The sequence below is a fragment of the Marmota flaviventris genome, chromosome 18, assembly GCF_047511675.1.
Source record: "Marmota flaviventris isolate mMarFla1 chromosome 18, mMarFla1.hap1, whole genome shotgun sequence".
In the NCBI taxonomy this organism is placed as follows: domain Eukaryota; kingdom Metazoa; phylum Chordata; class Mammalia; order Rodentia; family Sciuridae; genus Marmota; species Marmota flaviventris.
In genome coordinates, this window is record NC_092515.1 from 60,987,355 (window position 1) to 61,003,558 (window position 16,204).

Sequence of the window (16,204 nt, forward strand, 5' to 3'; positions counted from 1 at the left end):
CTGACGGGTCCCCCGCCCTGCCCGTGAGGTGCTCCCAACCCCACGCAGCCTAGCGGTGAGAAGGGGGCAGAGGCAGACAGCGAGCTGGCCTAGCAACAGTGCAGCTCAGCCAGGCTGGCCGGGGGACAGGGAGGCACAAGGAGCGCCCCTCCGCCCGCAGGGAGCGGTGCATGTTGGGCCTGGCCAACAGCGCTCGCGCCCACGCTCTCCGCCAACCTGCAGCCAGGCTCCGTGATGGAGACACTCGCTGCGTGTACTAGCAGAGTGGCAGGTATTTGCCTTCAGCACTCCAGAAACTTAGAAGTAAAGACACAGGTCATGAGGGGTATCTCTCCTGCCATTGTTCCAAGAACGACTGGGGTAACAATAAAGAAGCCTGCGTATGGGAGCAGATGTTTGAACAGAACACATGGAATTACAGTGGTTCTGAATTAAGGGGTGACCTTCCTTTTCTTGGTATTTTCTGAGCACTTTACACAGCTGTTTTCAGAGCTGCGTCGCCCTTACGTCTGGGTTGGCTGCTCCCAGAGGGACTCCTACACACCCATCCTTTCCAACAAATGGCAGAGCTGAACCCACCGGTCCGTCAAGCACCCTGCAGGAGAGTGGGGGTGCCGAGGCCTGGCCCAGCCCCAGCTCTGCTTGTTGGGGTCACTCCTGAGCATTTACTCCCCAGCTTGCCAGCGTCCTGGTGCCCTGAGACCCCTGCTGGGATCTTGCCTGCCACTTGGGGGGCCATTCCAGGGAGAAGCTGTCATCTAGAACCCAGAGGTGTCTGCCCAGCTCTGTCACTCCTTCTGGAAGTGTCGCTTTATTCGAATAAGCCCTGAGCCACCTGACAGGCAGGTTCCAGGCACTTACTTGTTTTTGTTGTTATTGCATTAAAAAAATAAATTCTACAGTTAGTGGGGGACTCGGCTGTGGGCCACAGAGGACAGGCAGTGCCCTCCCAGACGACTTCAGAAGGAAGCTTCGGGGAGAGCCTACAGCCTGACCTTCCAGCTGACTGACCTCCTGCCAATCAATCAGTCTTTTATTTTATGACAATTTTAACTTCTAAGAATTAAAGGAGTTTCAGATCCTCTGCGCGTTGACAGGTTAGGTGGGGATCACTTTGGTGGCCGTGGACAGACAGCCCCAGGGACGGGCTCACCTGGACTCACTGACTGGTCTCACTGTGCAGCATGAGGGTGGCGCTGGTGTGGGGCACAGCTGGGCACAGGAGCTGAGGTGGTGGCGTCAGGGCCGGGCCCGTCAGCTCTGATGGCCACCTGTGCAGCCACGTCTCCCATCCCAGGGGCGGCCTCAGCTCTGGCGCAGGCAGGGAGCAGGCAAGACAGGGAGCTGCCATCTTAACGGGCACCGCAGCAGGAAAACCGGGACCCAGGTCCCAGAGCTTCTTGTTTCAAGGTGTGAGCGAGGTCCCCCTCTGGGGGCCTAAGGACATGCACACACCCTCTCGGGGACACTGGGGCAGCACAGGAGCCTCAGAGGCGCCCCCACATCCCCTGGGCTACAGTCTCAAGTGCCGCAGCAGCAGCACGGCAGGACGTCACACACCTCCCCAGGGTGGCTCTAGCTGCCTGGGCAGCCCCCAGGTGACTTGTTGTGCGGTCTGGCCAGGGCCACAGTCAGGGCACTGTCACCCAGGTGCAGGCCCTGCAAGCAGGAGGCGGCCTGCTGGGCTGCAGCCAGGTCCCGGTAGTGGAGGAGCGCCCTGTGCTGTGGCCCCCGCCAGGAGAGTTGCAGGGGCGCCACCCGGAGCTCACGGAGGGCTCTCTTCAGGTCCCTCACGCGGGCATCGTGGGGGAGGTTCCCCACACACACGGTGGCAGTCGGCGCATCCTCCCCCTCACGGGGGCCACAGGCTGCTTCCAGGGAATCTGCCCCTGGCCGGGGTGCATCGTGGGGCCTCCTGACCGTGCCTGGCAGCGCTGGGTGCTGGCTGGCGGATCCCAGGAAGGGCTGGTGCTCAGCCTGAAGAGCGACGTCCTTCCCCGCCCGCTTCTCTCGGTCGCGGAGGCTTCTGAGTACCGGGATTTTCCCAAGCATCTCAGGGCTGATCTGAAAGAGTCAAGCAGTTCCGGCAAATCAAGGGTCCGGGGTCACCGCAGGGCACCTGCCAGACATTCCCGTGAGGAACTGACCACCCGCCTGCTGCACAGGTGGGGTGTGCGTGCTGCGAGGCTCTCGGGGAGGAGAGCCCCTCTTTCTAACAGACACCGCCTGCAGCTCTGGTCCCCACCCTCAGCCCCGGGGAGCTCTAGACCGGTGACGCTGCTCTGGACTGTCCCCCACGTACCATGGTGGCTGCAGAAACCAGCTCAGGAGGCCAAAAAGGAAGCCTGGGCTCTTTCCAGAGAGGCACCGAGGGTCACGGGCATTAGGGTCACTGGTCACTGGCACTGCCCTTGACTAGCTCCAGAACAGTGGGTTTCTGCCCCAGTGAGCTGTGGGTGGGACAAGGTCCTGCAAGGGCCACAGGGGTCCTCTCGCTACTGAAGGAACACATCCAGGGGCCAGAAAACGCAGAGACTGGATACCACCTCTGCTGCCAGCCACCAGCCGTGGGTCACCAGGCTGTGAAGTGAAGTCACACGAAGTCCAGTCGCCTCTGGGGCGTCTGTGTGAGGGCTCCGTCTAGATCAGTACCGTCCACCCGGGAGGCCCCTGAGCTGCCCCACAGGCCGTGGAAGAGGTGGCTGGGAGCGGGCCTGGCCGCTGGGCCTGTTAGCACAGCCGGTCCCAACTGAACGGACTGAACTGGCTGGACGCAGCTCCACCGTGAAGCCCGGTGGCTGTCAGGGGACAGCTGTATGAGGTGCTACTGGGGGGTGAGCAGTAGGCAGGCCAGGGGCCACCGTGCCAGCCAGGCCTCGACAAGTCCCCTCCGCAAGGTGCGTCTGCTGGTGGACCGGCAGGTACGGCGGCTCCCACAGCGTGAACGTCGGCTGCAGGCCCGCACCAACGCTACTTGGTCATGTTGTGCCACAAACCAAAGGGCTGCAGTAGCACCGCCATCGCACCGCGCTCAGAGCCCAGGACCGCACGACGGACCTTCCCCGCCAGGGCCTGGCTCTCCCAAGAGCCACTCCCCGGTTCTGAGCATCAGTTCCAGGGTCGTCCAAACTCCAAGAGGAGCCGGGCCCCAGGCAGAACCAACATGTGAGAGCAGGGCTTACGCCCAAATGGCTTAGAGAGTCCAGGGCCTCCTCCCCGAGCCGCCGTCCTCCTCCATTTCCCCACCGTCTCCAGCACCAGGTGCAAAACCATCTTCCCCTTCTGGTGGAAGGCCTTCCTTGGGTCACAACCCTCTGTGCCCGAGCCCTGTCCTGCCTCCCTGGCAGGCACCCTCTGACTGGCTTCTGAATGGCGAGGACTGGCTACTGCGGGTGACGTGCTCCTTCTAGTCGCCTGCGGCTGACATGAATGAACCAAGACGCAGACAAGCTGGGCCACACCTGGATCGTGGCCCACCGCCTCTCCCTGATCCCAAGCAGTCCCCAGGACGTGGGACGTGTCCACGTGTGAGCTCTCTTGTGGCTCCCTTCGCATTTCTCTTAAGACCTGTAGAATGTCACCATGGAGACTCCCCACTTCCTAGAGAGGCCCCCAGAATCTTGCTAGCGTGGCTGCAGCTGATCAATCCTCCTGATGACCACAAGGTGGCCTCGCAGCAACCTTCCCAGGCTCTGGCTCCTGGTTCCAAGGAGCGTGGCCTCACTGCCACCTATGGGCATGGCCTCCACTTCCAAGGAAGCATGGGCCCGGATCCCAAGGTGAGTTCAAGCTCTCCAGGAAGACTCAAGGGACATGCTGACGTTCAGGAAGGTGTGAGCACCTCTCCCGGGCACTCCTGGTGTCCTTGGAGGGCCTGCCCACCCCGTTCCAGGTCGGGCACACTGTTCCCATCCACTCTGAAGAAGCCACACCACCAGGCAGGAGACCCAGCTGCCGGGCAAGGCCACCAGGCCGAAGCCAGTGCCAGCATCCCGTGTGGTCTGCCCTTGGAGGCAGATGTTCTCTCCGGGCCTGGGGACAGGACCCTCCCTTGCTGGGTGACTAGGCTGGGTAGACCAGACAGTGGTGCTTGCTGGCTGCCTCCCACGAGCGTTTCCTCCCAGGAGCAAGACTCCGTGTTTTCTCAGGAGTGCTGGCTGCCACCAGACTCAGCCTCGGGAGCTGCCGAGGTGACCTGGGCTGCGTGGAAGTCACAGAGGCGACACCTCAGGGAGCCTGGCCCTGCCTTCCACGCCAGCGCCTCTGCCTGAGACCCAGGTCCTGGAGGACAGATCCAGGTCCTGTCTGCAGGGCAGTCGGGACTTGGGGGGGAGGGACCGGCTGTGCTGTAGCTGGGACGGGAGGAGACAGCTCAGACAGGGAAAAGCAACTGGTGGGAGCCGCCTCTAGTCACCGGTGCCCGCTACAGTGCTAGACCTTGAACCTCGATGCCTCTCGTAACCCGAGTTTGGAAGCAGAGTCTTAGCCCAGCCTGGAGATGGGACACAGGAGCTCAAGTGTTTGAAAACTGCACAGTGACTGTGATGAACCCCACACCAGAGCACCCACAGTGGATGGCCACAGGAGCTCCTGCTCCCCCAAGCTGCCGCCAGGACCCACCTTGGACCACGTGATTCCTGCCGGCTTTGGGCGCTTGCAGCCCGTGGAGATGACCCTGGTTGGAGTGAGGATGTAGTCCACAGTGAGGTCATGGTCCTCGAGGAGCGCCTCAGGGATGTCCACTACCTGGTCAACAGCAATGGGGAAAGGAGCTGACGGGCAAGACTGCGCAGCCGTGCTCATGTCCCTTGGCAGGAAATGCGAGGCTGGCTGAAAAAGCGCCCTGCCCACCTGGGGTGAGGTCAGCCTCTGCACCACCTGCGGTCCAGCCCCACCCCACCACCCTCACACCCCCCACCCGCCTGCTCAGGGCAGCTGGCAGTGAGCAGCCCTCGAGACCAGCCGGAAGGAAGCACCTGGCAGTCATGGACGATGGTGACCACTGGCGTCCCCTCGTGGACGGCTCCCATCGACACCATCATGGCGTATTCAAGGTCAGCGTAACCTTCTCCCTTCCCAATCCTCCAGCCTAAAAGAGGGCAGGCGTTAGCACCTGCATGGGCCTGGGTGCCACTGAGGGGCAGGTTCCTTCAGGGCACTGCGGCGGGAGAAGCTTGAGCCCAGTGCGCCAGCCTCCGCAGCCACCTCCAGAGCGACGCACAAGCAGCCCTCTGAAAACGCACCGTGGACAAGGGGCCTATTAAACCCTGGAAAGGGAACAGCGGAGGCCTGCAGAGCCCCGTCGGGGAGCCTCACACTGGAAACGAGAACGTTCTCAGAGACTGAGAGCAGGCAGCCAGACATTCTGACCCATGTACCCAGAGGAGAGATGAAAGGTGCCAGGGGGGCGCAGCTGAAGGGGACGTGCCTCCTGGGACACAGGAGCCGCAGCCTGGGCAGGGCCAGTGCAAATGGTGGCACAAAGGAGCCCAAGGAGAGGCGAGGGTGTGGCCCCGCCAACCAGCCAGGGGACAGTGAAGGTTAATGGCCTGGGGCCCCAGTGTGGACCTGCACTTCCCACTGGTCAGAAGCTCCAAGAGTTCCGAGGCCTGGGCCTTGGCCAGCATCGTCCCCGCGCCCTGGGAGGACACGTCACTGCTGCTACTTCCCCAAGGTCAGACCTGCTGCTTACAATCAGAACCTTCAGCCGCGCACAGAAACGAGAGGACTCAAGGGGAAAGCAGCAAAGATCAGACAGTTCACAGAACAAGAAGCTGAGTGTGATCTCAGCCATCAGGAGGCTGAGGCAGGAGGATGGCAAGTTCAAAGCCAGCCTCAGCAATTTAGCAAGGCCCTAAGCAACTGTTTTTAGTCTCAAGACAAAAAACAGAGCTGGGGATGTGGTTGTTTCCCTGGGTTAAATCTCAGTACCAAAAAGAAAGAAGGCAGGTGACATGGAAACAGGAGAGAAGTGCTCAGGTCACTGTTTTAACCATGAAATCACAGCAGACCAGAGGCTGAGGGGCTGCAAGTGCCGGACTGTCAAGGAGGCACTGGGGCCCGTGAGCGACCTCCAGGGGTCTTCTGCAACACCCACCAGCTGAGTCCTGCAATGCCCCTCTTGGGCACTGCCCACAGACTGCCCCGAGGCACACCTGTGCCACCAGACAGGCCCATGCTCCACTCTGTCCCCAGCCCCGTGACATAAGGGGCTCTGCAGCGGCTCTGAGGCAAGGGCCCTGGAAACACATCGGCCTTGGTGGCGCACTGTCACAGTGGTCCCCAGCTGCCTCTGTGAGAGTGGGAGGAGGACGTGTGCAGAGTTCAACCTGAGGTCACAACGCTGCGCACACGCTGACGGCAACGCTGCCAGTGGCCCTAGAGGGGCCGGGGAACATTCCAGGTGCGGTACACAATGCTGGTGCACATGTGTGCCTGCACTGGGGACACTGCTAGTGGCCCTGGAGGGGACAGGGAGCGTTCCAGGTGGGGCTTTCTGGGCTGTTCAGTGCCCCACACCTGCGCATGGCTAGTTCACTCTTTAAACTGGAGGCTGAGTGGGGGCAGCTGAGAATCGCCTTCTCTCCTTCACACGTCTGAACAGGAGGCTCCTGACGGCCTTCTACAGAGAGCGCCGCTGAGCCTGGCCCAAGTCCCTCGCCTGGCCTCAAGGCCTCGGATGAGCCAGCCCTCCTTGCCAAAGGGCCACGTCCCTGCACCCACCGCCCCTTCCCTTGGGAGCATCTCCTGCCCCTCCTGCCTCCATAGCACTGGAGAGCAAGAGCCAGCCCCGAGGCCCCTGGGGAGTTGGTGCCCCACGCAGCGCTGGAGGGCCCCTCCCCACCCCCACTCCTGTTGGCACCAACATGCTTCCACCCCCACGTCTGCATGCCACTCACAGAGGGCCACGGCGGAGACCTCCAGCACACAGGGCTGCCTGACGCGGCAGGCGCACGGGAAGTCGCGTGTGCAGGTGAGCTCAGCCTGACAGCTCAGCAAGGCAGGCCCGGTGCACCCTGTGCCAGCTCAGCTGGGGGCTGGGAAAGAGGGCACAGCACGGGTGGAGACTGCGAGGGCGTGTGGACCTGCCCCGTCACGTGGACAGCAGCAGTCTGTGTCACCGGCCACACTGGCCACAGGACACCTGGAGCTGCTTGGGAGGCTGCAGGCCCCTGGGGCACATGAGGCTGGGAACCGGTGCCCCAGGCTGGCTACCCAGCTACGCAAACGAGCTCAGCCCACGTCTGCTGACCTGAGAACCTGAGCGCACCAGAAGGGAGCTGCCCGAGACAGTTCTGTAAAGCCCGGCCGGGACCACGAGGGAGGAGCGGGTCGATTCTTCCCCAAGAATGACAAATGAGGTGGCTCAGAAGAGGTGCCCACCCAGGAAGCAGGGCACCCATCAAGGCGGGCACACGGCACCCGCAGCGGCCTTGCCGGAACAGCGCCCACCAGACTTGCTGGTTCCAATCTTACCTTTTTCAGACACAGCAACAGATCCCACGACAACTAGATCCACAAGGACTCTGGAATCCAAGCCGACGGGCACACTGAAGTCCCTCACCCCCTGTGAAGGACAGCTGAGCTGCAGGTGGGCCGTGGGTCCTCACTTCCCGTCACCACCCAGGAGCAGGTTGGCCAACCTCCTGGCTGGCTGCATACCCGCGGCAAGGCAGGGTGTTCCGGGAGCGCCAGACCAGGGCAGGCGGGATTCCCACTCTTTCCCAGGAAGGTGCCGGGGGAACTAGTGGCAGTCGCAGACACTGATTCCTCTAAGGCAGAAAAGCACACTGGGGAGCTCAGGGGAGCCACAGGGACTGAGCCAGACCCTGGCCAGACCCCGCACAGCCGTGGACTCTCAGTGCACCCTGAGCCTCGGGTTTCTCACCTGCAAGGCAGGGCCACCACACTGGCCTCACGGACCAGTGCTGGGACAACTCGAGACAACGGAGGCTGAGTGTCCAGCACATCACTGTCCGACTCACTCATTCAACGTACAGTGCGGGAAGCTGTTATCTTTACGAAAAGCGCACTCACTTCCCAATACTACTTCAACCCAAACGCACTCCGAGTACATCCACTTCTCCTAAGAAATGGAGGCCTGGGCTGGGGATGTGGCTCAAGCGGTAGCGCGCTCGCCTGGCATGCGTGCGGCCCGGGTTCGATCCTCAGCACCACATACAAGCAAAGATGTTGTGTCCGCCGAAAACTAAAAAATAAATATTAAAAAATTCCCTCTCTCTCTCTCTCTCTCTTTAAAAAAAAAAAAGAAATGGAGGCCTACAGGTGAAGCCACATAGTCACGGTGCTCATGAAGCCAGATTTAAAGTTAGGTAGTCAGTGTAGTTAGATAAATCGGGTCTAATGCCGAGTGAAATCTAAAATGGAGGCCATGCTGGCAATGATTCCGGGGAAACGCAGGACAACTCATGGAATGTTAATGAAGTCCTGAAAAGGCCCTAGGCCAAAGTCCACCTCAAAGAAATGTTAATGAACAGCCCCCAGCAAAAGGTGCTGACTCAGAAGTCCTTCCTGACCAGATTACTTCTTTGGCCCACCTGTGTCCCACCCCTCGGGCCTTCCAACCTACATTCCATCACCAAAACTATAAAAAGGGGAGACAACATCCCTTCCACGGATTCCACCTCTTGGGTCCCCTTCTTCCTCCGGGAGAAGTCTTTTCTGCTGTCCTTTAATAAACTTCTAATTTCTACTCTGACCGTGCTTCTTTGGTGTTATTCTTCTACATTGGGGAAGCAAGAACTCGTCACCGGTCAACAGCGGTAACACTCACACCTGTCCACCAGGACGTCTAGGGACTGATCCTCACATGCCCACGAGGAACAGCACCTGGCAGGCCTTCAGTGTGGGGCTAGGCCCCAGCCCCAGGTCACTGTGGGACAGCAGGAAAGCCGGCGTGCCCTTCCCTGAGGCCAGGGGCAGGTCCCCCAGCTCCAGGGATGGTAGGGCTCACAAGCAGGGACACTGATCAGAACCATGGCTGAATCTTATCTGCTATTTACCCACATGTATGTGTGTGTGTGTATCTATATTTACCTTATTGTGTTTATTTTCATAAGCCACAGCAGATTCTATTTTTGGAATATCAATAAATAATCTTATACGTTAGACTTAAGGGGCAAATCCCTTAAAAAAAAGAGAATCTTGAATTACCTCATTTGTTATTCTCAGATTAGGAATCTGATTACCTGGTATTTACTTTAGGATTCTTTAAAAAAACCACCAAAGTTTATTTAACTATAAAATGCAAAACGAATTTTATCATGCTGTACTTCACTATAATGTTTACACACTTTGGTTTCACTAGATGAGGCATTCAAGAAAATCTAATGCATAAAACTGTACGTCATTATTCTGAACTGGTGAGGCAATTTCCAATTAGCATATCCTGGAAATCCATCCTACCTCCGCAGTTCTGGTAGGGATAGATGAACAGACCAAAATAAGATACCCAAGGGACACCTCAGCCAGCGCTAGAGGGCGCCAGAGCCCGGGGAACTGGCTTCACCTTCACCTTTTTAAACAATAATTTATGAACCGCCAACTTGGTGCAAAACAGAAACTGAATTACAGAAACAGAACCCATTTCTTCATAGTTCATCCACTTGGCTTCCTTGGCGGCAGAACCGTGGACTACTCTACCTTCTGTCCATTTGGCAACTCACAGTGTCTTCAGATCTTCCCCGGTGCACGACCATTTGGAGCACTCACCTGGGAGGTGGCACATTTTCTCAACATCTCTTTGTTGGCTCCAGGAGGAGGTGTGATCCTATTAAACAATCCTGTTCTCAGCCGGGGCGTTGGAACCAGCAAGGTTTTTTTGCTCTTTTGAGGAAAAAAGATAATCAATAAATTACAAAATTAATTTTTTATATGGGACTTTCTTACATGTTTGCACCGAGTCAGGAAGGGAAGACGATGACTAGTATTTGCATATTTTGGTGTGTGCCAAGGAACTCACTTGTTTGCAAGCCCAATTACATGGTGTGTGCTGGTCATTGTCCTTCAGCCACTTGCCGTGTACCTTCCACAGACCTGCTCTCTACTGTACCTGCCACTTGAAAATCTAAATGGAGATCTGTTGGGGGGCTGGGGCTGGGCTCAGTGGAAGCACATTGCCTAGCATGTGTGAGGCACTGGGTTTGAGTCTCAGCACCACATGAAAAAATGAATAAATAAAAACAAAGGTATCGGGTCCGTTTACAACTAAGAAATAGAAAAAATATATATGTTCTCATAAAGATTCCAGTCAATTTCCCTGTACCTCTGTCCTCTGCACTATGCAGTTACGATGCGCTAATCTGCAATGGATTCAGCATAGCAAAATCAATGGTATTCCATCAAATGTTTTTATCTGCCTTGTTCAACAAGCCACATCCAAGATCAAGATTTTATATGACCGTGTGTGACACCCGCTTTCTTCTACCTAATTCTCAATCTCTTACGGTGTGGCCTAGAACAGGGGTTCTCAGGGGGCCTGGGCAGCAGCAGGGGTCAGCAGCTCCTGGCACCTGTTACAAATGAATCAGATGCTCTGGGTATGTGGGGGGGGGCAGGGCAGCTATTTGGGCTTTAAGAGGCTTCTGGATGCTTCTAGTACACCTGAGAGCTTGGAAACCACTGGCCAGTCTCTGCAGATTATGTGAGGGCAGCCCATGAAGCAGACAACAGCATTTGTAAAAGGCTCTCATGTCAATAGTGCATTCTGGTTTTTCAGCAGACCAACCCAAGACCACTAAGACTTATGAAATCAGTGTGGCTTAAAGAAAGATGCTCAGCCACGAGCAGGCACTCAGCACACGCTGCTGTCATTGCCGTAGGCTGCTTCTCTGCATGGCAGGGTCCAGGTCTGGGGCGCCACGCGTGTCCTGGACATTCCCTCCTTCCCAGGAGCGGTACAGCCCCAAGCTCCTCGGGCTCCGCCCCGGCTGTGCAGCAGCATCACCTGACGAGCTCTGAGAGTTACCGAGGTCTGCAGCCGGCTCCTGGGCCTGCACCAGCACTGGCAAGGCCAGCAGCCCCCAGGCGACACTCATGGGCAGCCAGGGGAGGCAGAGGCTGCCCTCGCCAGTGGTCCCCAGCTGCCTGCAGGAAGCACTCCTACCCAGAGTCCTGATCAGGAAGGGGGACTGAGCCACTCTGGTGGGGCCCAGGGACTGTGTGTGTGTGTGTGTCTTTTTTGCCACCACTTCCCAGTGCCCAGCGGAGGCTCGACAGCTCAGGAGTCCACCATGGCACCCAGCAGCACTCCTCTCCTGGACTGGGCTAAGTCTGACCCCACAGGCCAAGACACTGGCCTCTGTGCTCTGAGGCTGACAGAACGCCCTGCACCTCACACAGGAGGGCCGGCTCCGGGGTCAGACTTGGCTCTGCCACGACTCGACACTTCCCCCTCCGTGTCTGGGGCCCTCCGTTGTCATATGGGCAGGGAAACGGCTCCCAGAGATCTGCTGGATAACTGAAGGGAGCGCCACAGAGAAGGCGTGCGGGGAACGGGGCCTCGCAGCACCACCACCCAGGCTGCCCCTCAGGCTTGGCAGGTGTGACTTCCAGTTCCCAAGAGGGACTCACGGTGGGAAAGCACTGCTGGCCACAGCTCTGCCTCTGGAAAGTCCTCGGGGCGGGGGCCTGTCTGCAGCTGAACCACAAGCAACAAGACCCTCTCCTCCTAGGGCTAATTTAAAAAACCAGAGCAGCACCCCCACATCGCCCTCCTTCTCCTGGCCAAACCACCTCTGGTCTTCACTTTACCACCTGGCGGGGAAGGGCCCTGGAGTCACTGGACTTGAGGAGAGAAGGGAGAACTGAGCCACCCCACGACGTGCCGCAGCCCAAGGCAGACTTCCAGAGACCCGGCAGCAGCGGGAGCCCCAGGGTCAATCACCAGCAACAACTCGTTTCAGCCAAACGTTAAAATGAACAGGGTCCTTGGACGTCACTGCCCTACAGCTTCACCTGGGGTTCATTTACGTACTTATTTGGGTTTTATAGCAGCTTAAGAGTTATAAGTATCAAATTTATACCAAGTTCTATATTTATGCATTTAAGTCAGGTTATAATAAATTAATTTAAATCAACCCTTTGCAAGGGGCCCGTGCACTTGAGAAAGAGTACTGCACGCTGCATCCTGGAACGCATTCATGAAATTTCTTAAAAACGAGCTGTCACGTTTCAAACAATGACAACATTACAAAAGCAGCAAAAAGAAATGGCCACAGGTGAGCCTGTCCTGCTGAGGCGCACCTGCACCACAAAGGCCCAGGGCTCTCATTTGGCACCCTCTGTCTCTGAGCTTGGACGGTCCAGGGCTGGCTGACACCGGCTGACCAGTGAGGCGCTTCTGGACTGTGCTGGAGAAACCCGCTCCGAGAGCCCTCTGCACTGGGAGTCACAGGCATCGTCACTTGCCAGCCGCCGGAGAGAGGGCCCTCGGGGCCAGGTGGCGTCTGGGGAAGCAGGTTACCTGCAGTGCCAGCAGCCGAACGCCTTCTAGAGGTTTGTCAGGGTCCACTTTCACTTCCTGCGTCCTGGCAAAAACTTCTAGGTCTTTGAGGTTCTGGCAAGCCCGGTGAGACCCCTATTAGGCGGACAGAGAGCAGCACTTACATCCAGGACCAGGAAGCGCGCATTCTTCTGGGGAGCGTCGGGATTCACTTTGATGGTCCTGGCTGTTCTGAACACCTGCAAACGCGGGAAGTGCTCCGCGGCACGAGAGGCGCCCTGTTTAAATGCAATCCCGCGTTACCAAGAGGACAGGGATCCCGAGGGGCTTGGTCAGCCCCCACCTAGACGGCAGGGTCAGCTTCCCTTTTTCCTTTTGGTGCTGTGGGGTGAGCCCGGGGGCGCTCCACCAATGAGCTCCAGCTTTAACCTTTTGACCCAGGATCTCACTAAATTGCTGGGATTGGCCTTGAACTCGGAATCTTCCCACCTCAGACTTCTGAGTCACCAGGATCTAGAGGTGTGCCCTGGAGGGTGAGCCAACTTTAAGACAGACGCTAAGGATCACGGGGGGAACATCTGGGAAAGAGGGCAGGGTCAGTGGACTAAACTAGGAACTTGGTCTTCACTGAAATAAAACACACATTCCCCAAGTGGAGAGTTTGACGGGTTCTCACAGATTCAGGGGTCACCTCCACCTGAATCATGGAATGGTGGAAGCGGAAGCCCCCCTCCCAGGTGATCCACTTGAAAGATCTCTGAATGATTCTGCCCCCTCCCCGCCACTTCGAGCTGCTTCTCCTGCACTACCAAGCACTGAAACGAGGCTCCGTGTCAAGAACCACACAGAGGAGAGTTTCTCAGGGAGACAGGGCAGCGTGGAGCCAGCTCAACCAAGGACCAGGGTGGGCTAGCTGCCCAGCGTGGGACAGCAGCCCAGTCGAGGGTGCTGGCCAGGGACGCTGGCCCCTCCAGGCCTGACAGGGCCACCGGTACCTTTTCAGAAAGGACTGCCTTGGGTTTTTTTTTGGAAAACACACAGCAAAGGCTCCCCCCCGAGCCCTGTCTTCTGTGCACTCTGTTATGAGCAGACACCTCGGGTTCCTGTTTTCACAGCGGCATCCGAGGCATCTGTTTGCCCAGGGCGCTGTGCCTGGGCCTTGCTCTGGGGTGTTCACAACACAGGGCTAGAGCCGCCAGCTGGGATAAAGGCTTCCACAGCCACCGTCCTGGGAGCCACCACCAGAAAGCCACAGCCAGACCCCGCAGCACACAAAGGTGGTAACGTGAGCAGCAGGGTCTCTACACACAAGAGTGGCGGCCAGCCAGTCTGGTGTCACCCGTCTGCTCACAGTGCCCAAGTTCAGATCCACCAGGAGGCAGAGGGAGCTGCAGGGCTGGTGTTAGCACGCAGAAGCAGCCTCTCCTTCCACACTGCAGAAATGCCTCCGTACCTTAAAGTTGGGGATCCTGTGATGAACAGGCCGGGGAAAGTCAGCTACGTTTTCTGACTCCATGTAGTCCCAAATTCGTTCACGAATGTCCTGTTTGGAGCCACCTACGGCAACAAAGACCTGTGACTCGTTGATGAAATAAAAGGATTCCATGGCACACATGGCCCCAGGTCGAGTTGCACCTGGCCACCCTGACACCTCCCCAACCCCGAGAAGGACGCTATATGGAGCTCATGACCACACCAGACAAGATTCAGGTACCAGTCCCGCCCCGGGGGGCCATGAGCATGACACTTCTTCCTGTGAACCCCTCCTGCTAGCTCGGCCTGCACACAAGGAGGTGCTGCTACCAAAGCCTCCACTGTCTTTCTGTCAATGGTGACAAATGATACATAGAGCTGTCATTGTTTTTAACTTAAAAAATGTCCTTGCAGATTAGTCTGAATAGGTGTGTGGGAAACACGCGTGCTTTTTTGTCCAAAGCACCCTACCTCAGGGAGAGGCCGACATTGACCCAGGCAGACGCCACTGAGGGGGGATCTGCTTTTCGACCTTCTGTGACCTCCCTATTTACATCACCATCCAAAACTGTGTGTGCGGACTCTAAGCATGAGGCCCAGACTGAACCTCCTGGGCACAGTGTGCACACGAGTGTCCTCACAGCCAGGCCCTGGAGCCTCCTGGAGCCCATTCCAACAGACTCCAGTGAGCTCAGGGGGCACGCATCTCTAGAGAGAGGGCTGGGGCCTGGCCACTGTCAGCCTGCGTGGCACACTCCGAAGACCCGACTGAGCCTTGCTGGCAGAGCCCAGCACTTGGCTTGTTCCTCGTGGCTGGAATCTTTGCACACGCCAGCTGCTGCTGGGAAGTTCTGTGCTCTGTCCCCCAAGCTCTTACTCCCCCAGGCCCAGCTCCAGCAGCAGCTGTGCCTCGGAGCAGGCTGAATGCTCCCCTCCTCTGCTGAGCCTCCATCCAGGTGTGCTGTGGGAGCTGCTGTAGGCGAAGGCCCTTCTGACCACTCAGCCTCATGCCCGCCCAGCCTCACTTCAACCCCAAAGGTGGCTGAACACGGTTGCTGGCCATGACACGCCCGCCCATGTCTCTCTCCCTTAAGTCTCCTTAGGTGTCACCTCTGCCAGGAAGCCATCCTGAGTGCTCAGCCCCAGACAGATGCCCCCCCTCAGGAACCCAGAGGACCCCCCCCTGTTTGCCTTTCACAGACAATTACATGGGCATGGTTATTACTTGGTTATCACAGGCAAAGACCTAGAATCTCCCCAACCTGAGACGGACGCTCTATGGGGCACAAGAAATGTCAAAATCGGGCCCCTGCCCTGGAGAGACAATGACGCAGACACATCAGTGACACCAAGCAAAAGGCTAACTGGCAGGGGGAGGGGAAATGAGAAATAAAGGGGCAGGCCTTGCCCTATGAACCCGCGGGAAGCGGGAGGGTGGTAAGGGCAGCACACGGGGTGCGCAGTGCCTGAACCCTGCTCTGCGCGCGCCTGTTTGCTCCCCAGGTCAGCCTGGGTCTCAACCGCCCCCGCTGGGTCCTGGTCGCGGCATCCTCCCCGGAGGGCGCCACCGCCACCGCCACCGCCACGCGCCACATCCCCCGCCGCCCACGGCGCAGTCCGCAGGCGACAGGAGCCCGGCGGGGGCGCGCCGCGCGCGGCCTGGGGACCCACGCGGCGCCCCGCGAGCAGGACGCGCGCGCACCGGCCCGTGCACTCGGCCCCGGCTGCCCGCGGACGGCGTCCTCCTGGCCAGCGGCTCCGCGGGCGACTCGGGCCCAGGGGTCTCCGACCGCCCCGCCGCCGCCTCGCGTCCCCGTCATCTCGCCAGGTCCTCGTGGGACGCGCGGCCGAGCCCGCGGGGTCCACCCGGTCCCCGCCGCCGTCCCGCTGGCCCCCAGTCTCCCCGAGCGCCCCTCACCCGCCCCGGGCTCCATGGCGACGCAGTTTCTGCGCGACGTGACGTCACCGCGGCGCCTCCGCCTGTCACCGCGGTCGCCTCCCCACGGGCTGCTCGCACTTAGCGTCGTGCGCTGGAGCTGCGCGGGCTCTTGGTGGCCGTCGGCTCGCCTATGCGTAGGGCCAGTTCCACCGCCGCGTGGCCACAGTGACCCCCTCCCCTGGGAGGAGCCCCGTTACCCCCCGGTGGGCGGTTGTGGATGAAGCTGCTGTAAATGGCCACGTGGAGGCTCGCTTAGAACTTAGCTGTCACAGGCCCTTCCGGATAGTCTTGAGCCTTTACAACCCGGCCAGAAGGTAATGAGTAGCCAC

General features: G+C 58.7%; 1 protein-coding gene across 5 annotated transcripts; it reads right to left on the reverse strand.

The window, feature by feature from the left end:
* Nucleotides 1–319: 319 nt before the first annotated feature.
* Nucleotides 320–15,878, reverse strand: Mthfsd (methenyltetrahydrofolate synthetase domain containing). Of its 5 annotated transcripts, none has more exons than XM_027933135.3 (8): nucleotides 15,855–15,878; nucleotides 13,917–14,020; nucleotides 12,485–12,598; nucleotides 9,733–9,846; nucleotides 7,477–7,567; nucleotides 4,977–5,089; nucleotides 4,621–4,746; nucleotides 320–2,064 (listed from the first exon to the last, which is right to left on the reverse strand). In XM_027933135.3, the coding sequence occupies exons 1-8, from the start codon at nucleotides 15,868–15,870 to the stop codon at nucleotides 1,576–1,578; spliced, it is 1,167 nt and encodes a 388-aa protein (XP_027788936.3). In that variant the 5' UTR covers nucleotides 15,871–15,878; the 3' UTR covers nucleotides 320–1,575. The 5 variants fall into 5 exon arrangements, with proteins under 5 accessions (XP_027788936.3, XP_027788935.3, XP_027788934.3 ...); XM_027933134.3 differs by lacking the exon at nucleotides 12,485–12,598 and adding an exon at nucleotides 12,628–12,741; XM_027933133.3 differs by lacking the exon at nucleotides 15,855–15,878 and adding an exon at nucleotides 15,639–15,833.
* Between the last annotated feature and the right edge of the window lie 326 nt (nucleotides 15,879–16,204).

Excerpts from the sequence above, each read along its gene's own strand:
- Mthfsd (XM_027933133.3), bottom strand. The coding sequence starts at position 15,756 with ATGACGGGGACGCGAGGCGGCGGCGGGGCGGTCGGAGACCCCTGGGCC. Across the intron at positions 14,021-15,638 it reads GGGGCCGAGTGCACGGGCCG|GTGGCTCCAAACAGGACATT; the intron begins GTGCGCGCGCGT and ends TTGTTGCCGTAG. Across the intron at positions 7,568-9,732 it reads GAAAATGTGCCACCTCCCAG|GGGGTGAGGGACTTCAGTGT; the intron begins GTGAGTGCTCCA and ends TGTCCTTCACAG.